The following is a 27,959-nucleotide window of genomic DNA, read 5'->3' on the forward strand; positions in this document are numbered from 1 at the left end:
CAATTAAGTAAGAACATTAAGTAATATATAAGGCATACCTATCTGTGGTAAACTATAGAAAAAGAAAGAACACGTGCATAAAGTCCATTGTCTTTTGCTTGTCCAGCTTGTCTACACTGACAAAGTGGAATTACCGCTGATTGTCATTTTGGAGAATAAGACAAAAACATATTAAGATAATGTCAACTGAAGTGAGTAATGCCAGTCAAAATATTCACATATTATGTTGGCTTGTTGGCAGCGGTAACTTCTTTGACACGGTAGCGTTGCCAGATTTTGCCACTTTGGAAGCTGTTATTACAATATAAAATATTGTTTCGGCACACCCATGTAGAGACATAATAGTAAATATTTTGCCATTGGAAAACATTACCATGTGGACAGACCTCTCAATCAACATACATAGTATATAAACACATACAAAGTGAGACTTTATAACACTTTTTAATTCTCTTTTTTATGACATTTTTTGTGTTTTAATGACAGACTGGAGCATGAACCGGAGCTGAAATATGTACAAAAACATGCTATTTAAAACAAAAACAAAAGAGTCCCCTTGTTGTGTGACGTTATTGCTAAATGTTACAAACTAGCTTTTGCGCAAGGAGTATACCACTACAACTACATCGATAACCAGTACGAGAAGAAAACACACACATACAGTGACAGTGTGTTAGCGCTCTATAGTGCAAACAGCCCAAATAGTCTGAAGAAGTAAGGCTGAGAGCGACAGAGGGAGAAAAAAGGTTTAAAGCTGCCTCTCGCTGTGCAGTGCATGACACCTACTGTATATGTTCAGACATTTGGCATTTCTCCAGGACACAAACATTGTTCAGAGCTCCTTTAACAAAACCATGACAGCTGCTTCCAGAAGAGTACAAAGAAAAAAAAAACATTTTCCAAAACAACTCCAGATATGGCGTGTAACATTTCCGACACCCTGTGACGCTCACGTCCCTTTAAAGAAGTGTAAACCAGCTCAGGTTGTCAAGGTCAAGGTGTGCCCTTGAACTCTGTGATGATGAAGATGATACTAAGGGAGGGGTCAACATGTAAACAACCCAAAATATCCCAGAGAAGGCGGGCAATGCTAGCAACAAACACAGTGTCTAGAGTTAGAAAACACAGACAAGACTTGCTGTTAAATAAAATCTACAGTTTCAAGATTGCACAACCTCTGACCTGGCCAGTAAAGGGTTCGTAAAGATTTGTTGTCGCTACACCAGACAGGACGTGGCCTTTTTTTTTTTTGTTCTAAAAATCTAAATAAAACAAAACCCAGGCCAACCGAGGCGGCGCAGGCAATAATGCACTTTTATGACATCAGACAAGGGGAAACTTTGTACCAATAATTTAAAATATTACAATATAAAACATATCAACTTAAATCGTGTTATTTTTTTTCCACTGAAGGGGATTGAGCAAATCCTTTTTTGTGTGTTGTTGTGAAAGAAGACAAAGTTAACACATTCAAGTTACAGTTGGACTGTAAGCTGTTTAGTATTGCCTTTAATTGTCCAGTTTTTTTTCTTCCTCAACCTTTTGGAGTATTTGGATGCTAATGGAGTGAGTCTAACTCAATAATCCATTACACAATGACACACACACACACACGCGCATACACACACACAGGCTGGTGAACTCGTAGTGCTCAGGTGGACCAAGTGATGAGCTGTACAATATTGCTGTTCGTAAATGTTCAATAATACACAAAAGAAGAAGGCCTTTCTGCGCTCATCGGCATGGATCTGTGTTTTGTTGGTCGCGTTAGAAAAAGGAAGGCGCTCGTGAGAAGTACCAGCAGTGGAAATCGAAGGAAGGCGAGCGGATGCCCTCGCTCAGAACAACAGTTCTCGTGTTTTGTGTGTGTGTAACTGAAGTTATCAGTAAGGCCACATTGACTCGCTAATGACGCCGCTGGAAGACACAAACACGCGTGATATGACGTGAGGCTAAGGCCGTCCAACAACAAGACCGCTTGGACCGCTCCGTGACGTGGACAATTCCGACGGAGACGTGGCGCACATATTGGCAAAGGCAAGGCAGAGGCGTTGCTTAAAGCTTTTCTTTCTTTTAAAGACTTCATAAAAACCAATGATAATAAAAAATAGGCCCTCTGAGGTCCCCCCCCACGACTACACAAAATGAAAACCTTCGCAGACTTTTGACGGGGGGGGGGAAAGCCCAAGATCAGAGGAGGAATACAAACTATTTGGTAACAAAAGTGTACTATATGTTTAATACAAAAAAAGGTATGGAGAAAAATGTACCTTTACTAAAGCTTATACAAGATCCTTGGTCCATAAAAATGAAGTCACCGCCACGTTTTGTGTCCCTCTGCGTCCTTAGACAACAATACATCCATCACCGGGGAGCATGGAAGCATGGAGGGCAGTGCAAAAATATTCACTCCATTTCAGCACTCTTGTTAGTTTCTTGGGGCAGGAGGTGCGTTGGATGTATTGTTGTGGCGGATCCATTGTGGCAACTGTGGAAAGATGCTGGTGCTCTGCAGGAACATTCCAAAGCACCGGGACTGGATCCTGGCAGGTCCCCAAAGTGACCGCAAGGGAGGAGGGAGCTTGTCCCGCTTTGTCCCGTCAGGCTTTGTGATGTCACTCCTCCTAACCCCCGCGTTTCTTCCTGCTCATTTTTCTCTCCAAATTTGAAACGCAGCAGTTTCCCCAAAGTCGTCATTCCACATCCTCCGGTATAGTTGCTCTCCAGGCAGACAGGATTGGGTGTTAAGAGACCACGGCTGCGGCGGCGGACGAGGATGTGACTCCGGCGCCGGTGGCGGCGCTGGAGGCATAGACAGCAGCGCCCTCCTGGCTGCCACCGTCCCTCAGCAGGCTGGAGCTGCCGGCCCTCAGGATGGCGCCGGCCGCGCTGCAGTGTGGCCTTGGCCCAGGCTCTGGTGTGTAGGTGAAAGTCAGCGTGGTGGAGTAGATGATACCGTCGTTCCTCACCAGCGTGACAGGCACCTGGACGGGCTGCCGCACCCAGCGCCATCCCTCACAAAAGGCAGAGATGTCGGGCACCACGCATAACATGCTCTCTGCACACCTGAGGAAACACACGACAGTCAGGCCAGCCTCATTCAACAATCAACAACAATCACCTGGTCGCAAGATGGCGGTAAAGCACACCTGTACATGGTCTCGGCTTCGACATCTCCGAACCAGACCCGTAGATTTGGAGTGAAGTTCTGTCCTGTCAGCTCCAGCATGGCGACGTCCCCACCGCCGTTGAGCTGCAAAGACATTCTCAGTGTTTCAGGTACTATTATATTATGGAGTGAAGCTCCAAGAAGGTCAAGTTAATGTTGTTATATTTTATATACACAAAACCAACAGAAGCCAAAAAAAAGGGTTAACCTGTAAGCTTTCAACCACAGGCACAGGGGTGACAGGCGATTGGACGGGGCCCATGCCCTCGTAGAAGGTGTACTCGGCCTTGTCGGTGCTGATGATTGTCCAGGAGGCGCCATCATTGATCATCTCCTTGTTTGGTTCTTTTGGACATGGAGTGGCCTGGAAGCAGACAGGAAGTAGGAAAACGTGACTGACACAGACTTGAAAAAGAGGACATTGGCGTCGGGGGGGTGTATGACACTGACTTGAAACTGAATTATCCTCTCTTGTGAAAGGCACAGGTACATGCGCTCTGTGTCCTTCAGGTAGAAGGCACACTTGTGGAGTTGGGAGACGGGGTCGTCCGCGTCTAGCAGCGCCGTCTGCTTGTCCACCTTACGGATGATCTGACAGGGGCAAAAGAAAAGCCATTTAACCTCCCTGAAAGGAGATTTTAAAAGGGGCGTGGCTTTCTTTCTTACCAGTCTGGGTAGCGCCATGCCGGTGACTGAACAAACAAGCTTGACTGTCTGTCCGTAGTGGATGTAACCGTCTCTCACAGTGAACTCCTCTCCTTCAGACTCCTCATCATCCACTGCGATACATTGCACAGTTCACACAGTGGTTCAAAGCGACTAAAGACTAGCGCAAACACCTGACTGACTTACACAGATGGATGTAGAAGGCCCCCCACTGCTGGGAGCTGGCATGGAAATTGCCACCCTCCACGTGGAGATAGCGCGTGCTGACCGTTTGGGACCGCAGCCGGTTGAATAGCGCCACCTTGGTGCCTGACGCAATGCACACTGTAGAGCAAAAGTGACACATTTTAGTGACACCATGAAGCCCCCCCCCCTCCCAGAGGAACCCTGTGCTCACAGAGCAGCTGTGTCAACAGTGTGATCAGTGTCAAGAAAATAGCTTGTAATGTGCACATTTCAGGTGTTCTTAACCAGGAAAGTGGCTCAATTTGCACACTTTCGTCCTCACACTTAACATTTTGAATGGTGTTATGGTGTTTTTTTGTGTTATGAGTACTTCAATGACCATTTAAAAATGTGAGTTTCAGGTTGAGACAATGTGAGAACCCCTGATTGTCAAGCACCTTGGGAGTCTATATTGCCCTCTGGTGGATGTCAAGATGAACAACAACAAGATTCAGAAAGTCAAACTTACAATCTGCGTTTTTAAGGGACTGTTTCTTTTTGGAGGGCTTGGAGATGACCTTGATCCTCTTGCTGAGGAAGACGCCGATGTCGGCGCTGTTGCCGTAGAACATCTTGACAGACAACATGAAGTGCTTTCTCTTGTCGGAGTCAGATATGTACAAGGTTTTGGCTGTGCAATAGTTCTGGGACGGAAGAGGACATTCAGGTGAGACTGGGGCATTTGGTACTGACGTCAATCACGGCGTGAGGGTGTTGTACCTTTCCCTCTAAGTTAAGCTGCTGCATTTCCTGGTCGCTGTTGCCGATGCCGATGAAGGCACAAGGCTGCGACTCTTGTTCGGAACAGCCGTCACGTTCCATCTGCTCTTTCTTTTTCTTCCAGCCACTGCCCATCAGGTACACACAAGGGGGAGGGCAGAAAAACCTGGACCAAAAATTTTAAAAACATTGTCCTTTTAAAAGCTCCTGGTCACTTGTGTCACTGTCTACTGTCTACTAGTGTCCAACATTTTTTCATCCAAAAAATGTAAGGGTAAAAAAGCAGATATCTAATAATAACTCTGATCAATCATTAATTAGTTTTTAATTATCTAAATCAGAGATTATTCAAGCTTTCCACAAACATGCGCTTACAATATTCACCAGCAGAGGACACACTAACACCAGGTTTTATTAAATAGTAATGCAAAGAAAACCACCCGATTTCATCATCTGTGTTATTCTATTCATTTCAAGACTCATCACGTCTCCTACTTTGCATTCTTAACATACTTTGAATGAAAGAACAATATGAGATATTATGGCATATATATGGCAGTGACGCAAATGTGGTGCTGAAATGTGCCATAATCATTCGATTGGTGTGTAATTGGAGAAGGCAACCTGTCAAGGCCACGTACCTTTTCTCATTGCCATAAGATTTCTGTGCAACTTTTGCATGCAGGATCATGACGGTTTGGTCCCCTCGCTCCTTCAGGTAGTTCCTCATGGCTTCTCTGGAACAGCAAAACAGGGGTGAGAGGGATGTGTGTGTGTGGGAAGGAGGGGAAGGTTCATCAACAGGCCAGTTATAATCTATAATCTCCGTGTTGGAACAGAAAGAGCCTCTGGATTTGGTTGTTTTGGGGATTGTTGTGGTGGTGGTGGTGGGGGGGGCGTTAGGTGTAAAGAATGACAATACAACACAAGAACATGTGCATACTGTACACTCACACTGACCCCCTTCAACGCCTCAGCAGCCAAAAAAAAAAACAAACCCGTTTGCTCCCTCCAGCTGGGTCCCGTCAATGATGGAGGGGGCGGGGAGGGCTGGACCGTTAATGACCAGTGGGGTGGTAGTGGGCGATTAAGCGGTTAAGAGAGGACGGGTCTTGGGGAGGAGACACGGCAAGCCTGTCGTCTCTGTCCAGAGGGGGAGGGAGGTCAAAAGAGGGGAAAGGGGGCAGCAAAGTCGCTGCTCTCACCACTCGTTTGAAACCGAAGGCACTCAGAGAAGGTGAAAAAATGTTTTTGGTGCACTGTCAGACACCAGTGCGCCCTTCACTCATGCACAGATGTCAGTGACACATGACACGCTAGCGCGTCTCACTCTGCCTCGCAACACGGAGCCGCACGCTCGGGTTAGACCGGGCCTTTGTTATGGTAAGCAAGAGGCCCCTCAGAGAGAGCGAGAGAGTGGGGGAGAGGGAGGACCGTGGGCTGGAGAGGAAGACGGCTGATGCAGACTTTAGTTTATCGAGCTCAAAATGGATTGGGAAATTAGCTGTTTCGAAGTTCTTGTTCAAAGTGAAAGCCAAGGTTCACCCATGCCGCCTTGTTCATTCATTAGGACTCATTGCCCAAGTTTAAACAAAAATGACAGCGATACAACACAAGAATTCCAAATATTTGCGGCCACTGAAGTGATCCCATTCAACCCTGAAGCCCCCTCAAGCATTGAGCATTTGTTTTAAAACTTATATATTTTGTGTAAGCATTACTTTCCTCTTTCATAGCCACTCATTGGGTCGCAATATCATCAAGCAAGATGTAATTTCTAATTTGACCTTTAAGAAGTTCCAATATTTATTTGCTAAATCGAAGATCTTTATGCTCATTTTTCATTGTGCTATGTTAGCACTAGCGTTGAGTGCACAGCTTGTAGTGCCGTTTTATAATTGCACATTGTCCAACCCGGTTAAGTTGGTTCTGTTTATGTCTACATCTATGCATCGTTATTATAACTAAAAGGTACCACTTAAGTAGATGCCATAGACAGAATTTGTATTATATTATAACATAGACCCTACTACAACCATGAATAAAAATGAACCTATTTATGTATTTAGTTCATATCACATAAGAATTGCAACTTTAAAAATGCACAAATGAAGGAACAACAAACAAAAAAATCCTTTATTACTTATGTCTTATGTGAAAAATCACAAGTAAATGTGCAAGCAATGGCTAGTTCTGGTTTTGTCGGTGACCACTTATTTTGACACAAGTTAGCCAGTCTGAGGGGCATCGACTTATCATTGCAACTGCAGAGGGAGTCACTGAGCACCTATTCCTCCAGCAATACCTTCTTCGATTACTACCCAAACCAATATTTTGAAAGCTTCACTGCAAATCCAACATTTACAGTAAAGTGATACTCCATAATTCATCCTGATAATGAGCAAGCGGTACCACAGGAATCTGGGCCAGCTTCATTTCACAGACATAATTCAATATTAAGTAAGTACCAGCCATGGGCAGCCATTCCAGACCAGAATGGCTCCCCCCCCCCCCCCCCCCCCAAACAGCGGCCTCTCTATTACACAATTACGCTTTCACTCACAGCAGGTTTTTATATATTACTGTCGTCCCTGATGCCATTTTTAGTGCTGACATCCACCTCAGTGCACCCAGTAAAATATTTCAATGGATGTAAAGCCTCACATGCGGCAACAATCAAATGAAACCGAATATGCTGTCATCAGATGAACCGAGTGGGCCCGGTGGAGGCTCCGTCATCTTTTACAAGCTGCCAAATGTTGTTCATACCGCAGCATTCTAATCAAATTCTAGTGGGGAAAGAGAGATTTACAGTGATATTAAATATGGCAGACTGAACTTTACAGTAACCAACAGTAACATGGAACACAGGTGGACCGCCACAGATACACTCTGATATAAATGAAGGTACGTACATACAAGATCGTATCCGATGGGGCTGCATCCAGACTCAAATTAAAAAGTAGCTTACAAGCTTGGATGTGTGCAAAAACTACACAAGCATACTTTTTATCCGCAAGTCTCAGTTGATGGATTCATGTCTGTGCACTCGACCCACTTTCTCACACCTTACAGCACTATCATTTTCAGTCAGGCGGCAACACAGGCGGCTAAAAGACTGTCCTGCGGGGGCTTTTTGGGGAAAGCCCTGTCAGGACAGCTACTCGACTGGAAATACAATGCATGACACATTTGCACTGCCAATGAGCCTGCAAGCATGCATGCGAGTGTGCACACACACACACACACACACACACACACACACAGTCAGGCATTGCAGGCATTACAGTCACACACTGACTATAAAGGCTGCATGAAAACCACTGGGTTGAATCCAAAGCTCAAATCCAGCCACTAAACTGCAGCACTAGAAAGTATACAATAGTGTGTTACAATGTACATATGGATTAACTTTTTGCAAAGTTGTCCAAAATCTGAAAATCCTACACAAGGAATGTGTTTCCACAACATATAGATGGCAGGAGCAAGTGTGTGTGTGTGTGTTTGTGCATGTGTGTGTGCGCTCACCTGGTTAGGCGCTGTGGCTGAGGGCGCTCCCCAAACTTCCTGAAGTGTGAAAAAGAAAAGAAAAACTATGAGTAAGCTGGCTATACAAGTAAACAACACATTGCTAAGCTGCTTTTACATTAGATTACTACTTTGCCAACATGAATCAATCGGGAATTGGCCCAAGATAATTAGTACTGTGCCAGAACCTGAAACCTCCTATATGACAATATAGGTTTACAGAATTTTGAGTTTCAGCATTTTATGGACATGTACACACAAGTTACAAGTGAACTCACAGCAAGCCTGTCAACCCATCGAGAATCACAGGAGGTCATTACTCAGTATAACGCTGACGCTCAAATCATCACACAGCAACTTAACATTCAAAAGGTATACAGTACCTCAGAAATATAGAAAAGTACCAATATGAGTTAAAATAAAAAAACAGCAACAATTTCAACGGCATCATTCCCAACAGAGCAGATCACTGACCAATGGCTGCTAAGCCATCACCAGAGGGAGCTCATAAGCTCTCTGGCAAGAGTCTCGTAGCAGCCTTCACCCGCTGTGGAAGACCCACACACAACAATGGACAAGGAGATGGCACATAGTGATACGACGAAAGAGAAAGTAAGCAACACCGAAGGGTGTTTTTTCCTTCCAAAAGGAGGCATTTTTGTGATGGATTACTCTTTTGAGCGCATATTGTTTTCTTTATTTTGAGAAGCCAAACTCTTAAGTAGCATACACATTTTAGAGATGTAATCATAATATTGTGAAACTGTGATATTTTTGCCCAAGATTATCATACAGTCAGAATCTCATACCAGAACACCAGTAAAAAATAATGTTAGGGAAAACACTGCTGCGCATCCAACCATTCCAACCTTCCAGTGACAATTCTCATAATGCTACTGTGAAAGGACGGTGCAAAGAAACATTTTTGTTCCTAAACATAAATTCAGCAATTATTTTTTGGAGAGCAGATACAAACCATCAACAAAGAGTATGCCCCCCACTGGGAAGGGATTTTGTGAGATCAGAAGAAGAATCCTAGGAAAGATGATTGGCTGTGAGGGCCAGGACGTGGAATCACTGTAAAAAGAAGGGCGATCAATACGGTTCCCACAGCGAAAGACAGATGCTTCAACCAGCTAATGCATTCTAGAGGGAGGGAGGAAAGGGATACTGCGGGGAAAGTGGAATGAGAGATTCCAGGGAGCAAGGAAGCAAGAAACCTTGTTTCACATCCTAAAGGGCTTCTTATAATGTGTGTATGTAGTGTAAACGGTGATCAAATGTTGAAGTGTTGAAGTGATACAGTGGCGGGTTTGCACATCGAGAGGCAAAAAGCCACATTTGCTATCGACTATCAACTCACACATGCACTCAGTCAATACAGGAAACCGCAACGACCTGCAAAGGCAAAACAGAGTTGCCTCTGCAGCTTTTCTAGGTATGAACCTTAGCCTGATCAGGAGGTCAACGGATGTCAAATAACTTTTAGATTGCAGTAAAAGATCTGTGGCGTAATGCATACCTAAGGGGTGGTACATTGTAGCAATCAAATGCTATTTATTTATTATGTATTGTGTATAAAACTAAGACATCCACAACATCAACTTCTAAGCAGAAGGAAAAATACACGATAGGTCTTATCTGTGCAGCCTCAAAGAACACAACTATGGTGTGTTCAAGGGCCGTCGAACAAAGTGATAAGGGTCGCCTCTCACCAAAACACAATGAAACAAAACAGATAGAAGTACTGGCGCAGAGCCTTGATTAGACTGCTTGTATCGCAGTGCACCGAACAGGCTGGATGACAAGAGAGGTCACTGTGCATCTGTCTCAACACCTGGGCTAACTAAGTGAGTGTACCCTCCTGTCACTTTGTCTCAGTGGGTGGAGGCGGGGCCCCTAACGAGTGCAGACACAAAGCGATATATATATATATATATATAACATTACATGAATGAAACAATTGTCTCAAATAATGTTGACATTACTATCGTTTATCTGCAATAATTTGTAGAACGATTATCCAGCAAAATTTGTTGTCGGGACAGACCCAGCATTATCAGAACAGGATCCATACAGTTCTGTACCAAATCAAAGGTTCTGTACTGAAGAATCCAGTAACAAAACATGTATCATTGTTCTTTTATATATATATATATATATATATATATATATATATATTTAGGTTTGCGTTATGTCTATGTGGATACCCCTATCTGTCTGGCGTCCCTGCTGACCCCCACCCCTTCTTCCAGGGAGCCAAAACACAACACCCAGACACCATCATTCATGCACTCAAGGTCAAGGGTTATGGTGTGACCTCTGGGCTAAACCGGAAGGCAGTATGTACATCCAGCACACTGTGCCTGATAGAGAGCAAACAATCAGAAAAGGGGATAATGGGGGCAGTGAAGACAGATATTGGTTGAAAGCTACTTTGACAATTAGTATGTTTACTTGCATTAAATTAGTCCGATTCCCCCAATAAATCAATCTCTTCCATTTTCATACATGTATATAAAGTCCCTCTTTACAAGCACTATTTCTGGTTCGACTGTTGGCCATATGCTGTGTGTCTCGGAAATGCTAGATGTTTTTCATGCTCCTTTCAGAGCAGGTAAATGTAAGGCTTTTCCAGCTGACCTATTAAGTCACATCAAAACAAGGCATGTTGGCAGCTCGTCGCAAATCGGTAACAACGAACAGTGACATGAACGAATTAACAGCTCAACGCACATTGTTGTTTGCGCTGTACACTTTAATATTTTACATGGCCTCGTCTTCACCCAAGAAACAAGATCCTGCAGATGACTCGTTGAAAGTGGGGTCTTCCTCCATTGTGAACTGAATGGCATCTACTTCTGGGTTAGATCCTGACTTGAAGACTGAGGGGCTATCCACACGGAAAAGTTTTCAGGTCAAAACGGCCAAGTATCCGCATGGGAACAACATTCTGGATGATAAAACTGTATTTTTTTTTTAAAACAGCTTCCAGGGTGGGGAAATCTGCAACCACCGTCTTGGGAGTTGCATGTAAATAGGGAATATGCAAATGATTATGTCACTGACCTACCACCGACTCGTCAAAAGTGATCAAAAGTGAGCTCTGACAACAAACCAAAACTCGCAAAAGTATTTCCACTTCCCGTAAGTCTTGAAAAGCGGAGAGCGACAGTGTGTCAAATGGTTCCACCCGCTTGTTTGTTCACAGCGCCACATGTAGGCGTGCTTGTGTATTATGTTGTTTTCATGCGCTGAGTCACTCCCGTCTGGATGCAACAATTTACAAATACGGCACAGTATGGACACAACTTTTTTCAACCCACCATACTAACCTAACCTACACCTACTATCGTAGTAATCTCCAGAAAGAAACAGACAATGACTCGGATGAGGTTGTTTTTTTGGGGGATTTGGACTTCTTACACAAGTCTGTAACCAGCTTTGTCCACAACAATATAGTATACGATGAAAGAAATGTGAAGAGGAGAAAGAACGTTCATGTGTGGAAGTGTTCACTCTGCAGAATGCGCAATGGTGGCACAAATCGTGGCATAAATCCATCATTCTCCACGGAACACAGACATGGGGCAAGATTGCCACTTGCAAGATTGCCCATGTCTACCTAAACAAAACAATCGTGTCATTAAAAATATCTTCCATATGCCGGTAGAATTGCATGGGTGACTACATCTTCTTAATCACAGTACACAGTACAGTTTGTTTAAGATTTAGTACCAATGTGTGCAGAGGCTGACAAGAAAAGTTCACCATTTTGTTAGCAATAAATAAATGCTTTACAAATTCAGACAAGTGTATTTCATCAGTGGCTTGTATGTTTGGTAGGGTAAGGTTTGTACCTTTTTATAAAAGACTCTACTGAAAGATACATTCTAAAATTATTGTGATTGTGATATATGCAAAGGTCCATATCACCCAACCCTACTTTATCAACTTACTTCAGTCACACGTAAGCTTGTACTGTACAGACTTAGCAGGTTCTGTCTGAGTACACACGATGAGTAAGAAGGTGTCTGCTTTCCTGGCCGCAGGGCTCATAGCAGCCAGCAGATCCTTGGAGTGTCGACACACTTCATTATCAACGTGCAGATACCTCGCTACTTCAACTCCCGTCCCAATAGCCACTGGCCAAAAAGACAACGGCAGGAGATGAAGCCAAGTTTGGGTAAAAATCTAGCATTGTGGTTATAACTATCTTGTTAGAATCTCATTAAGTAAACTGTTCAAAAATATTTGTATGCACTATTGCACTATGCCATATTAGTCTGGAATAGCCTACTACCTAAATTAGTCCAAATTCAGAATTGGTGTCAAAGTAGACGTATCGTCTTTCCCTGTATATTTTGTGGTGTAATATTATTTTTACTGGTTGCTATAGGGGTGTTATTTCATATCTAGAGGGCTCTAATAACATTTAAAAAACACATTTAGCAGGTTTGTGTAACTACAGAATTATAAACAAGGAACCCCAAGTCACAGAAATTGCTGCATATGACAAAATTTTGCAGAAAAGTGACCATTTGTTTTTGTGTTTCTATGTGTATGCCAAGGAGGTTTGTCTGGGAGGTGAATAATACACAACTGATTCAAGGAGGCAATCGTTTATATCCCAGTAATTAGTTAAAACTCCTAAAAAAAAATGCTGGCCTAAAGTTCATATACTCTTTGATGTTCAATATTTTATCATTCACAGCTGAAATTGTAAATGCACAATTCTGGGGGGCCTAATTTTATAAAAACTGTGGAATACTATTCAATATTTTTGTTGGTCTGTCATTATACCCTAGTATGACACTGAAAGCATGCCGTAATGCAAAACAACCGCCAGATGAAAAAAGTAGTCCTGAAAAAGGGATATTAGTTCACACAAACACTCCATCCGTCAGCTTCTGGCCCAGCCCCCCAGCCAAATTTAGGAAACCAATGTAGAAGTTGAAATGTTTGTGTGTACCCCCCCTCCCCCCTGGCTAAACTGTCAAATCTCTTTAAACAACTAATGAGTACAACAGGGAGGTGGGTTTTTTTTTTTTAGACAGAAGAGAAAATTAAAATAACATGTCTCACCACGCAAGTGAGCGTGCAAAGGCAACTTGGAACCAATCGAGCGATACTTGGAAAGTCAAGCCCGTTAGCAACATTAGTGCTGGCAGCCAACTGATGAATACCTGCATACTGATGTCATGGAGGTTGCATAACATAAAGCAGGAATTAAGAATCCCGTACTTCCTGGGCATTGCTACGCCATGCTGTGTGTGGCCGGCAGCCGTCCAATCTTTCACACACAATCACTGACGGGGGGAAATGTCCCAGTGAGGGCAGCCAAGTTTGGGCACTAAAGTGCAACCAAATTTGTTAAAAAAGATGAGAATTCCGGGAGGTTGGAAAGACCGTGACCAGGACGACTGCAAATTGTGCGTGAGTTGGCGACAAAATTGGCATGATGATCTTTGATGCACCCACATGTGCCGACATATGCGGCAATCGGCCAAGAGCCATGGACGAGCACCTCCAGAAAACATTCCACAGTCTTGCCTTTCTGCCAACCAGTCATGATGGGAGGATGCCAACAATGCGAGGAATATGACTTAACCAAGGACACTTTACAGGGTAAACTTGAGAGGGAGCATTCACAAGAGATTAACACAAGTTGCTTTAGCCTTGATGAATAACAAAGGCAAACCGAAAAAGATGATGATGATATCAGGCGATGATCCTTGATGAGGAGTTAAGTATTGCACGAGCAGATGAGCTCAGATGACCACGTTGGATGACTGCTGATGAGCTGTATGATCCCACAAGCTAACTGAGTGCAGATGGCAGAGGTCTGGAAGCTGGCCTCAGATGCCCCACTTCTTGGCGGTAAAATCAAGGGCAGGGACTCTGCGTGTGTGTGTGTGTGTGAGTGTGTGTGTCTGTAGCTGGGTGGGTCGCAGTCTGCGCTTCCACTTGCACACAAGGCACCAGCTCCATCTGGCTTTGACATGGGAGACCTTAATGACAGAGGCAGAAAAGCCAAAGAAAGGCCGCCCCCCCCAAACTCATTTTCCCTTCCTCCATCGCTCCCTCTTGACCACACTCTCCATATGGTCTCCGGACAGACTGTTTAAAACCTCCTCTTGGTTTGGCACACGGTCAGCGTGGCACCAAGTGGACACACTAAGAGTACACTGCGCCACAGAGGCCAAAAGACATAAATAATAATAATGCTAAATGCATTCACTCACACCGGTAAAGAAGATTTCGGGAAGTGGATAAAAACAAAACACACACTTTCTTTGTGAAGTAAACTGACAGTGGGCCTGGAATCCAAACCGGCAATACATAAAGTTAATCAGATACTTTTCACTTCTCTTCAATAAAATTGCAGACGGTCAAATGGCAAATACACAGGTGGTGTCGTTAGGAGGCCCTAAACAAAGCACAATTTCGACCAATCACAAGCTGGAAAACTATCATTTCCAGAAAGGACATAACATCTCCAGTGGAAAAAAAAATGCTGATTTTGAACACACACCCTCTTACAATGACATGAACAATCCAGAGCCTTTATGGTAGGTTTATTATGAAAGAGACAGACTATTAAAAAAACGGCGGCATAAATAGGTGCTAAATTAGTTTGTACTGTAATATTTGATCCTCTACTGAATATCTGAATATCGTTTTCTCCCCATACAATCTAAAATGTCATCATTTGACAGTTTTTTCAATCACAAACAATGTGGCGCCATGTGTGAGGTTAAGCTGAAAGATGCACCAGCATAGTTGAAATAAACAGTGTGGACTCACTTTGCCTTTTAAAGTGCGGATGAGGCAAACCTGGCTAAGGACTTTGCGGTATGTAAGGAGTGTCTCTCTAAAATACGATACACGGGAGGCACGACAGATATGCACAGTCACCTCATTCACCAACAGAGACATGAAATGTGGTGTTTTCTGAAAAGGTTCTAAATAGTGTCATTGCCAGACACCTAATATATCCTTGTTTGCAGTTATGTTGTACTAAAACTGTGTTTTTTTGGACTATGGCAGTTTATGCTCTGGTTAAGTAATAATGCTGCAAACTATAAAATATAATGCTGTTTTTGTTCTGATTGAGATTTTATCATTACTGTGAGCTACGTATTACATATCGTGTCGTATTGAGCGGTACCATGACAGTCCCAGCACTACAACTAGTGCACGGACTGGGAAATATGCCCTCGTAGAAAAATATCGCCTTGGAGCCCCATTGAAGGTTTCATCACACAGGGGTAAAGATGGTTGTGAGATTGTGATGAGGTGAGGGACCAGCCAAGAATGACAAGGGAGGAGCTGGTTAATTATGTCAAGGGAGTTGGGACCATGTTCACCAAGAAAAGCATTGGTAACACACTTTGCTGTACAGTAATAGATTGATATCCTGCAGTGCCCACAAAGTCCCCGTGCTCAAGAAAATACATGTTCAGGCCTGCGTGACGTATGACAATTATTACATAATTACAATTAACACCTGAATGATTCAGACAAAGCTGGGAGAATGTGATGTGAAGACCAAAATTGGCATCTTAGGCATCAAGCCCACATCTTATTTTATTCAGTTATTTTTTCTATGTTTACATTGAACAAGGGTTAGAATAAACCTACAATCTAAATTACCAACTGTAAGAAGGTACATTTCATCAGAGGATGAATTTCTTATTTTTCCCATCAAAATGCTATTTTCCACGTGGACAAAAGACCACAGCTCATAGAAAAATCAGAAGTGCATAATTTTAGAGCAATGTGACTGAGCACATACTGAAGGTCACCGAGGTATGAGACTGCCCGAGCAGGGTTTAGAAGGACAAGAAAAGTGCATTTCTTACTGACTGCTGTCTCCGGCAGACAGGTGACAAACAGTGTTGTAAAATCTCACCGCAGGCAAGTTTAAGAGGAAGACACTCAAAGCACCTGGAGGAAATTTAGCTTGACAATCTGTCACCATTGCTGGGGGAACTGGGCCAACCAAGATGTAGCAACTTCGCGTATCCTGTTCCAGTGTGGTTATTTTGAGTGAAATATTACTAGAAGGTCAAGTGTTGAAGAGCTAAGCTGGTATTTCCACAACTTACACATACAATACAAAATCAGCAAAAAAAACAGTATCAGATCATATCAGATATTGAAACGCCGATGCACGAACGCCTTCTTTAAGGAGACTGTCAATGTAAGAGTACATTGTGGCCGGACTTCCAGGTTACAGTAGCTGGTCTCCAAGTGACAAGACAGCAGAACGCGGTAAAAAAGGTGGAGGGGGACACTACTCAGGACCTAAGTACAAGCTACAGAACTCGGCTAATACTGATCGGTGGCTGATCGATCAGAGCATCCCCAGTTTACACGCTTAACTGAGCACCTTGAAGCTCGTTATATTATGCCTAGCTGCCACTACACTGTAAATAAAACTATACCCTTCATGCATACAAGTCTAAACGGGTCCATTTTGCTCATACCTACTGCTGCTGACTATTGTTCTCTGGAACTGTAATATGACTTGATCAAGACTTTTATAACATTCCACGCTACAAAATAAGTATTAAAAGTATGTGTGATTCATGCTTATATGAGTATAGTATTGGAAGTGAAAATGTTGTAACAGGACACTCATAATTACAATGTCTGACTGTCTCTTTAAGACAAAATTGGCCATATGTAAACTAGGGGGAAAAAAACACACAAACGTGAGAGTAAGTTCCACAACCTTAAACTGAGGTTTAAGGTTTGAGATGGGTCATGTGCTTGGGGGAAACTGACAAGAAAGAAGAGTGGGGGGATGATAGGAAGAGGCCTTGAACCCTGAATGAACCACACTTTTCCCGCTTCCCTCTCCCACTTCTCACTCTCTGATGAGCTGATGACTCACTGCTGGAAGCAGAGCGAACTCAGGGGGACGTCACACCGGGGAATGAAAATCCACCACAGTAACATGCATGTAAGCTCTCGCTCTTGTGCTCCTGGAGCGTGCTTTGGCTAAAGGAAATTATTCCGCAAATGCATCAACCATTGTGAGGATATGAGCTCACAAATGTCAATCAACTGCTAAAATATGCTACAGAGACCTTAAAGTGTCCCTGACACCAGGTCTGTATTCTTAGCTTTTTCACTAGAAAAGAGCTGTGGTGACTCCGAAATCAGGAAAAAGCCGAAAAAACAAACATACTACAGTATCTAAAATCTCCAATACTGGCACACCAATACAAGCATTCGATTCCAGATTCCACCTCGACACGTTTGTCCAGCAGCGGCCGCCGGATAGAGCCCATGTGATCACAATAATAGTGTGTGTTAACGTGTTAAGCATGGAGTAGGAGTGATGTTGTTTGTTTTCTTTCGGCTTTTTCCTGATTGCGGAGTCACCACAGCGGATCTTTTTGATCCACATGCTGATTTTTGGCTGGAGCCCTTTGAATTGGGCGTGTGTATTTTTTGTTAAAAACCAAAAAAGATGTTGCAGCCAAGAGCAAAACTTTTTTGCTCATGCACAAGTTTCCCGTGGTGGCACAGAACTGGGAAATTTTAACGTGCCCAAATTTATAACACATTTAGTTGGACGGGAAACTCCCGCGGGCCGACAAAACGTCATTAGCTAAAACAGAAAAGAAGACTGACGACGATGATGATGAGGCCATGTCCGTGGCGAATAAAGTTGGGTTTAAACGCTTAATTGAGCCCCTTGAACCTTGCTATATTATACCTAGCCACCACTACATTGTGCATTGTGTTATCTGTTTGAGTAATATCACTTAATAAAGCTTTTTCCTCACATTCTACACTACAGAATAAGTCATTAAAGTATGTATAGTACGCTGAAGGACACGTACTTCTCTGCGCTTGTGTTCTTCCATCTTTCAACATATGTCAACTTCAAATAAAAAAAGACAAAAGCAAAAGTTTAGAAATCCATTTAGACGAGACATTTCAAGTTCATGATAACCATTAATCAATTATTGATTTGTTATCATTTCCATTCATTTAAGATTCTGACATGATGAAATCTATACCATTAGGAGAAGCTATATTCCAACAGTCGTCTTAGCAATTAAACATTAACTACCTTGTTTATAGAGAAGGAAAAAAGTGGGACTCGTAAAGACCAACAGCCCGAGGCTCTTCGCATTCAAATGCACAAGCCAACTGTAATAAAAGAAGACTGCAGCCTAGTCATTCTTGTTGACAACTATGAACAGAACTTTTTGATGTTCCAATTTACCAAAATTGCCAAGGATGCAGATGTTTTTCCCAGCCTGACAAAATGCAGAACCACAGACTTGAAATTAGCGCTGGAAAAACAGTATTTTAAGTAATTAGGACTTTCACATAAAGATTGTGAATGAAATTCCAAAAAAGTGTAGTTTTCCTTTAAATTATTGGAAATAAAGGCTTATCCCTGCTAGCATATCCCACTACTGTGAGTTTTTTTTTTTAACTAGTGTCTGTTCGTTAACAATGTGACAGCGGACACTGACCCAGTAGACACTTAAAACATGATGACACGGAAAAGCCGATAGACAACCATGCTAACTGCATGCTAAGTTTGCAGAATGAATGGACCAGAACTCCACGGTCCAAGTAGTTAGGTACTGGTAACATGCGGTCAGTTCCCCTGGGTTTACAAAGCAGGAACGTTTCCCTCATAATGAATGGTGTGGTGGCCTCGTGGCTCAGCTGTGCGGCTAAATCATCACAAGCTCCATCTGCAGAGCAGCAAGTCCAGCGACTCTGAAGGCTCTAATTACAGATGAAAACACAAGTTATTTTTTCCCCTGAATATTGTACGCCTAACAACAAATTTCACCAGCAAGAGTGGATTATATTATAGTCTTAGGAATCATACATTGGCAGCAACTGCAGTGCTTGTGGCAATAAAACCAGCCAGTTTAAAAGCTGCATCCAGAAAATGTTTACATTGCAAAGTTGTTTGTTGTTGAAGAGTTCATGCTTTTTACATCTGTGGACCTTATCTATTTTGGTTGCGTACACAAACAGTACCGTTATAGAAAGAGTTGCGTGGCTGTGCGACAGCTCAACTGCCCTCACCTCAGAACCACCCCAACGGCCGACAGCAGGGCAAACCCACAAAAAAAATTAAGAGTGAGAGATGTGACCTTTGGCCCACATGCTGCGAGATGATCATCGACAAACCAAAAGCAAAAGGCAGACACTGCACCACGCTCTCTGTCACTTCATCACCGCTGTCTGGTTTCAGTGCTTCTGTCAAGGTGGGGGTTTGTTGTTCTTGCAAATTGTTCCTCTTTAACAAACCCTCTTTTCCTGAATAGTTATGTGTTGAGCATAAAGCAGCATACAGCAGCCAAGCCAGTCATTTTATTGAGATAACAATTGAAGGGAAAAAAAATAAGCTAATTTCCCATAAACGATTTGCAGCAGATGTGATTCTCTGCGTACATTCTTCGGCTAAAGTACAGTACATAAAACTGAAGCCACAAGTGTGAGATTACCAACCTCCAACAAGCAAAGTGCATTGTTCTTTTAACCACAATCAATAGAGTGTCCCACAAAATGACAGCCATGTCCGTTACTTCATTGTGATTCTAAGCGAGAGCCAAAAACCTCCTGACGTCAACAGCCACAGGAATGCCACCAGGCGGATTCTTCTGTAAAACACTGCAGCAGCCTTAGTTAAACAACTGCACAATGCGGAGAAACGGTCAGCGATAACAGTGCACCTTTCCTGGAATCCAAATGGTCTTTTCTTGCTGCTGTTTTCCTTGAATATTTTCCTGACATTTGAGAACTCCCTGTTGTGCCCTTGTCTCGCTTTATCGTCACCCTCCTCCTTGTCGAGGTGGGGGTAGGAAGGGTCATCTCTGGGCAGGAGTGGTGTCCCCGCAGGCTGACTTGCAAAAATCACAAGCTTAACATCTTCAGAGAATATTGCACACTCTTGCAACAATGCTTTTTTGCAACAAAATGCTACCAGCATAAAGCTGCTGGTCAAAGCATTAAAGGTTTGAAACAGCCTTACCAAATACAGTGGGGAAAATAAGTATTTGTAAGTTTACCCCCTGACTTATGATATGAAGTGTATTGAACTTTCATGGTAGATTTATTGTATCAGAGACAGACGTTTCTTGGAATTGGTCATCAGGGTTTCACACATCTCAGGAGGGATTTCCCCAAAAGAGAATGTTTCCACCTCCATGATAGAGAGTAGGGATGGTGTTGAAGGCTTTTGCTGGAACACTCAAGAACACTCCATATTGACAAACCGTAATATAAACTAAATAGTTAAATTTAAAATATATTTTCTTAAAAATGTAAGAAATATAATGAATCTTGTTATGTTTACTGACTGATTGACAGAGATTATTTGCTGTTCACCTACTGGTGAGCCCAGCCCACTGTGAGCAGGTAGCGCCCAAGCACCCCAAGCCCCAACTTTTTGTGAACCAAAAAGCACACTGACTGGGACGAACACTAACGGAGGTTCCACTGAACATATTTTTACCCACTGTACATGAGAGAAGAACTTCATAGCACACTAGCACGTCAAGGACTTTAAAAAAAACTAAACAAAAACAAGCTATCTTGTTGCTTTACACTCCTTTCTTATCTAATGTGGTGATAGTGGCAGTTGCTTCCAGCCACGAGAGGAGCACTTGATTGGGGCTTTCCCAGCACTTGAGATCCTGTGTGTATTTGGACAGTTCTTCCTGTATGAGACGTTTTTTTCCAGCATGCCAGGGCAGAAGGGTTTTGTTGTAACCCAGGTAGTACTGCACACGTGTTGGGCAGCTTCAATATCAATTGGGAATATTGATAGATTCATCACTTCATTACAACAAGCCATTCAGGTGCAGTCGACTTAATTTACGTAAACTACCATTAAAATCAAATCTAAAAAGAACATTTCTCCAGTCACTCAACGCACTGGTGAATCCATTGATAGAATTAGAAGGGGCCCGATCAATAGTGATATCGGACAAAAAACTGATTATTACAGGAGCAATGTCTGCAAGGCAAGTCCTTCACGATCGCACAGAACAGGTAAGTTTAACACCCACCCCACATCCAAAGTATCACCACAAAAAACAGTACGAGGATCCTCATAAAACAAACCACCAGCCTAACACCCCACAAATAGCAGATGCCATCCAAAGCATTCACAAAGCGTGAGTTTTTCCTCCTCCTGCCTACTTTTGCTGACTATTGTCGTGATGAATGGTGTCGCTTGATCAAGCCTTTAACGATCCACTATGTAATTGATCCACTAGTGTAATTGATCTGTGCTGATATCAGATCGGTTTGATATCTGTATTGGTCATTACATCAAACTACTTTACTAACAATACTAACACATGAGCCAGTCAAGCAAAAAAAATGCCAAACAATGGATTTTATCTGTATGTTTAAGGAGTAGGATTAACACAGCATCACAATCACAATACAAAGAAAAACAAGTTAATGTCCTTCCGAATTAATACAAAATATGTTAGCGTTTCCTCACTAAAGCTGAATGACAGGAAAGAGTGGTCATACAGGCAGAAGCACTTCATGTTTTCTGAATGAAACATCCTGAATGTGGAGGGACAACGGAGGCAAAAACTGCTGACACAGAAGCCACCGTCCCTTGGCAAAGAGACTACCAACAACAGAAGAGGAAACTCTTTTGAAAATTAATGTGAGAAAGAGGCTGAGCCGCTCCAAATAGAGTGACAGCACGGAGGTATCTAGCGCCTGTGGCATTTGCTTCGTGTTAGTGCTTGGTTTCTCCTGTGTACTCCAGCGCCTGAGCCAACAACATCAAGAGAAATTGGGCCTCTATCAAACATGACACCAAGACTGTTTTTGAAACCACACTGGCCTCAGATTTACATCAGATTGTTCCGTCGTATCCTCTCCAAGCAAATTCCATCAAAGTTTTTTTTTATACGAGATTGAACAAATGCATTCCAAGCCATGGAAAAATAAACAAATGCAGCGCCGTACTTTGGCTTGCGTTGAGAAGCCCAAATGCCACAGCAATGGAGACATGAGGTCATGAAGGTAGCTTTATTTCAGAACAAAATACATGCAAACAATGTATAATGATAGAATTTAATGACGTAAAGCTGCTTTTCTACCGCCCTGTTTCTCTGCAATACTGTTAGAAAACAAGTTTTTGAATTGACTCCATATTTGAATCCAAATCCTGATTGAAACCATCAGCTTTCAGGGTACATTTCAGTCATGTGAAATAATTGATGTGTGTGAACCTCCAAAATAAAGACTACTGTGTGCAAGGGAATAAATCCCCCCATGATTTTCAAGGTTGTACACAAAAGTGAACAAGTGTACAACTGTGACTGTTACTTGTGTGCCGGCTGCATCAGCTATGACATCATATCAGCGTGACACAATCGAAGAGGAACCAAACTTTGCTCTCATTCTATTCCTGCATTAAGACGACACTACACTAGTCTTTAGACTGTGTCCACTTTAGACAGAGACTCAACAGCACGGTACCAAAATGTGTTTAGTGTGGTTATTTTGGTACCCTGTTTGCATGAACAAGGGGTTGCTGCTTTGGCTGCAGCAGGGTGGCGGTTGGGGGGCATGGGGGGTTAAGTGGACAAGTCTTTTAACTTCGGCCCGAGCCTGTGCCACCATAAAGGTCAACGCTTCGACATCTGCTGCTCTCTCTGAACCTCTTCTTTCATGAAAAGGGAAGCAGAGAAGAGGAGAGGACCCTCAGGGGATTGATGCGCACACACAGGAACACACAAAACCGGCCTTGTGTTGAGGAGTTTTTGTCGCTCCACGTACACGGTGCACTGATGTTCACAATCAGCACAGCCACAGAGCCCAAACGCGAGCTCGTGCAAACAAATATGGCTGCACACATTTTGGGCTCAGTGGTATCATTACAGCAGCTTTCGGCCTGCCATCACCCGTTTTTTTTTCTTTTAGGCAGTCTAGTGAAGAGGGGGGGTGAGCTAAAAGGAATCCTGTCCCCTTGGGGGCACAGCGAAAGGCAGAGCAGTGTTGAAATAAGTGGTTTGAGATTTTATCATCAGAGTTGAACAGTGCAGCTTGTATTTATTATTAGGGATGCTCCGATCAGGATTTTATGCTCCTGAATGCAATGCCAATCATCCGTGAGTGAGATCGTCCCATACGATCACATGAATTAACTGTACATTTTAACATTTATGATGAGCGCTATTGACCAGGGTCATCATTGGACACTATGACGCAATACTAATATTTGACACAAACCTACATTTACTTTGAAGCCTGTTTTGTAGTAATACAAACACATTGCAAATATTTTTTTTAGTTCAAGATTATGAAAATAACAGAACAAAATAATACAAATATCTTTATCAAATATGCTTAACATAAAGCAGAATACATTTAGTGTCCAGGTTGCAGGGATCTCCAACTATCATCATTATTACAGTTGTCAGCTATTTGTGTTTTATTTATGATTTTCCAACATTTCAATTGTACACTACTTTATTTACCAAGCAGATCTCCACTCAAACAGTGTGGCTATCGTCTTTACACTATTTTGTGCTCGTTGGTCATCATATAAAAAGGCATAAAGTACAAATTAAACAGTTATAATAAAAAAACTACTATGAGTTGAAGTAAATATTTTTATTACCCATTGTGAGCGACTCAAAATCACCTGGCAAGGACCAAGTGTGTCCCTTGTCAGCTCAATACGGGTATTGGCAACCCTACGTGACAGAGCAGACATGGACATTCATGTTATGTTTGTATTGACATAACATGAACTGTTATGTCGCCGCCACACGGCAATTGGTTTTTGTGATCGGTTATGAAGGGCATTTATCGGCATATGTTTTTTTTTTTCAACGATACTAATCGGTGCACCAGATTACAAAGCACAGTCTCAATTACGTGGTATATTTCTGTACTTGACACAAACATAAGGCACACTTGCTGCTTGTTCAATTGTTTAGAGCACCTCTTACTCATCCACTACTCAAGAGCGATTGGAGATCCCCGTGGAGATAAGGAGGCGGATTTCAGCAGCTATTTTTCGATAAGATTGTCCCTCTCGTCATTGTCGGAGTCAGACTCGTTGTCAGGTCGCTGTTCAGCAATGATGCCGGACAACAGTTAAAGTGGATACCTTAGCCCCAGAGGCGTACATTAAGCGTACGTACTGTACATATTACTTCATGTTCTCTGATTCGTTATCGCTGCTAGCGTACATATTTTGTCCCTGCGTCAGCGGGAAATGGTCTGACATTTTTACAGATTTAGGATTACAAGGCACATTGTCTATTTTTTTGAAAATTAAAAGCTTTAAAGTGCGCCTTATAGTGCGGAAAGTACAGCATGTGTATTTTGTCCTCAATACTCAAAAATGATTCATATCACAATGCAAACAAAAGTGACACAAATGTATTTTTTATACAGCAAACACCAACTAGGTGTTTTTAAGTGAATGTTATTTTCTAAATAGCGCCAGGTCACAACAGAGGTAATTTAAGAACACCTATCATATGGAACTGGTCTATACATTACCCTTTTATTAAACAAACAACAAACTAAATAGCCTCATCTCATTGATACGGCAGCATGTCATTTCTGTGATTTGCAATTTCTCATCTGCTCTCTCTATCGCTGGCTAAGAAGCAATTGATTAAATTACATCTGTTTTTTTTCTTTGTGGATTATTTTTGGAGTCTTTCTATTGTTTGCCATTATGAAAGTCTGTGAAACGTAACTGTGGAGAACGTACTGCAATAAAGTCGGCTACATTGCGACAATCACCAACCCACCAATCCTAGTGGAGGAGACTTTAGGAGACTTTCTGTTATGAAAGTTTGAGAAATGGATCTGTGAAGGAGCAAATGCATTATATACAGTATGTGTGCATCTTTGTGTCTATGCACCAACCCAAAGCTGGGCGAAATACTACAAGTATGATGTATACAAATTTGTTACACATTACACATCTTACCCACCAATGCTTAAAAATGAGGAAAACAACCATCAACAATCTTTTTGTTGAACGTTAGCCCCCTCTACTCACACAGCCAGCCAGAGATATCATCTGGACAGGTGGCCCACCCCGCAGACCTGACCCCCATGCCCTCTAACATGCTGCCCCCCCATCCCTGTGACCCCTCCCCTCTTTAACTGAAATCACTTCAGGTCTGCTGGAAAGCCCCAAACACGCGCACACAGATGGTCTTCTACGACTAAGACACACACTCATCAAGACTTGCAAATGTCCAATGCCCACTGTGCTCTGGAAATATTGACTAAATCAGGTTTGTATGTGTAATACAGGTAATATATATATATATATATACACACACACACATACACAGATGCTGTTTTACAACGTTTGGCATTACAGTTTGTGGTTACGACTCCCATAAATTACTTATACACCTAGTTTCGACCGTAAATACAAGACTCACTGGAGAACTAGTTAAGTGTGCATCGCGGAATAATACATAGTCGTCACGCGTAACTACACTGATGACGGACAATGCCGCCTCCACTCTCCCTTGACAAGCCTTAGTGTAAATTCGACAAATTGTACATTGAAAATTGACTTACAACACATCACAGGAACCAAAGTCATTCATAAACCAAAGACCTCCTGTATTGCATGCAAAGACTTTTTTTGTAAGTCAAAAATATGAAACCGCTCTGACTTTTGGGATATTTCCCACTGATTAACTGCTTGAAGATGAAAGCATTAGAAGACAGAGCTTAAGTATCACTGATGTGTTATCTGGTGGCAATTACAGAGCAAGCTTTCAGCATAATGAATTCTTTGAAAATGAGGGAATGTAATGATCTCTGGGGTAAAAACTGGAAATTCAACTCTGCGGAAAAAAAGATTTAAACACTTGTGGATTTGTCCTTCGAAGCACTCTACATTTGTGTTATTATCTGCCAGGGTTCACAATATCACAGTATTTCACTCTTAGGGTGAATTCACACTGATAGACAGTGACTATGGTCCAGACCAAAAATTTAAAAAATATTTTTATGTGGTCTGGTTAGAATTCACACTTGTAATTTTTGTCAGCGGACCAAATAATGTTCTCACCCAATAATATGCTTAAATTGGACAGCATGCGTGAAGCGTACATTGTCCGACAACCTTGTGCACCCCAAACAACACTGGGTGTTTGGACGTCTTCCAGGTCAAACACACTCATAAGATTTTCAGATTTTTTTTAACCAGCAAAGTTGTATATACATTATATAAAAACATCAACAAGGTTCCTCGGTATGCACTATGTACTACAGAGTTTCTGACAACATCATGGCACTGTAATGATCAACACAAGCCCTTTGTTGAAAAGACCCAGCTATGTTTAACTAGATACAGTAGTTACACATACCTGGCTTTTATTCTCAACAAAGGGGTTGTGTTGATCATTACAGTTCACCGAAGTTGTCAGAAAAGCATTGCAGCATATTTCCGGGAACCTTTTTGACATCTTCATATTATGGCCAGTTGGTTTCATCCGAGTTAGAATGTATTACAAGTGTATGTGACCCGGAAGACATCATTTTGTTTTGATTGCACCATTTCAAGTACTTGTCACAAACAATCGCGGCACAACATGCTTAACTGAGAGCTTAATTTGTTCTGCTGACAAAATACAAGTATGAATGTATACCTTCAGTGAGCAAGTATCTATTTTTTTATTATTGTTCCGGACCAGATGTGAGTGTATTGGTCTCAGTTCACATTTGGTCAGGATCTTGGTCTGCATTCACACTTCAGCAGAACAAACGGACTGTAGTCCATTTTAACCGGTCCAAAAATGTCAAGTGTGAATGCACCATTGAAATGTGGCTTTATGAGACAGCACAGGGTGTGCGTAGAGTGATCGATTACGTTACTGTCACGTTATTACAAAGTTGTACACCATACACACTCAAGCTCTTTGTGTCAACCAGTTTGATTTTGATTTAAGAACAAAACTCCCCAGTTGACAAAGCAGCAACGTGTTTCACTAGTACCCTGCTAGCCGGCGTCCATTATCGGACAGTTAGCCAGGTCTTAGTAGCAACTCGCTGCCCAGCGAGGCGAGGAAGCACATTTCGGAAACACATACACAAGCAGGGATGTTGTGGCGACACATAGGCAATATCGTAGAAATATTGCGTACATTTTGTTATTGGTTTAAATCACTGGCTAGCAAACATGCTAACAGCTCGCCGTGGTCCGAAGAAGAGCAGTGAAGTGAGGCTAAGCTAGCTGACTAAACACTGCAGCAACAGTCAGTAAGTGATAAATGTAATGGGAAAACACATTATAACAAAGAAACGACTTGGTGTGGTAAACGAGGTGCCCACCAAACTGGGCAGAGAGCCGGCTAAGAGCACACAAATGCGGACTTGTATTCGGGCAACTCCGCTCCCCACCACAACCAGCCCCGAATATCAGACTCACCCTGTCACAACAGGCGCCATCTTCCACAAACTCTCACCAAAACTCCAATACTCGCGATATACTTTACTCTTCTCACAGCCCCAACAATCCGTCGAGGCAACCGAGGCCGAATGGAGGTGCGGGGACCAGGGAGACGGAGAAAGGGGGTGGGTGAGGAAGACGGCGGGCAGGGGAGGCGGCTAGCAGAGACAGGAGAGAGAGGGG

The 27,959-nt window shown here is 42.6% G+C and overlaps 1 protein-coding gene across 1 annotated transcript; it reads right to left on the reverse strand.

Annotated features, from left to right (window-relative positions):
- Window positions 1-428: 428 nt before the first annotated feature.
- Window positions 429-27,958, reverse strand: rbpjb (recombination signal binding protein for immunoglobulin kappa J region b). Its single transcript, XM_058067697.2, has 11 exons — window positions 27,756-27,958; window positions 8,309-8,347; window positions 5,422-5,517; window positions 4,781-4,946; window positions 4,530-4,704; window positions 4,022-4,159; window positions 3,836-3,948; window positions 3,620-3,760; window positions 3,378-3,533; window positions 3,150-3,253; window positions 429-3,066 (listed from the first exon to the last, which is right to left on the reverse strand). Exons 1-11 carry the CDS (start codon window positions 27,773-27,775, stop codon window positions 2,745-2,747), a joined length of 1,470 nt encoding a protein of 489 aa, XP_057923680.1. The 5' UTR covers window positions 27,776-27,958; the 3' UTR covers window positions 429-2,744.
- Window position 27,959: the final 1 nt, after the last annotated feature.

The sequence above is a fragment of the Doryrhamphus excisus genome, linkage group LG2, assembly GCF_037039965.1.
Source record: "Doryrhamphus excisus strain RoL-2023G ecotype Guam linkage group LG2, RoL_Dexc_Guam_v1.1, whole genome shotgun sequence".
In the NCBI taxonomy this organism is placed as follows: Eukaryota; Metazoa; Chordata; class Actinopteri; order Syngnathiformes; family Syngnathidae; genus Doryrhamphus; species Doryrhamphus excisus.

What these genes read in the sequence shown, in the direction of transcription:
- rbpjb (XM_058067697.2), bottom strand. Translation starts at nt 27,775, where the DNA reads ATGGCGCCTGTTGTGACAGG. An exon ending in CAGCCACAGCGCCTAACCAG is followed by an intron (nt 5,518 to 8,308) that starts GTGAGCGCACAC and finishes TTGCTGTTCCAG; the next exon opens with AGAAGCCATGAGGAACTACC. An exon ending in GTCCCTTAAAAACGCAGATT is followed by an intron (nt 4,160 to 4,529) that starts GTAAGTTTGACT and finishes TTTGCTCTACAG; the next exon opens with TGTGCATTGCGTCAGGCACC.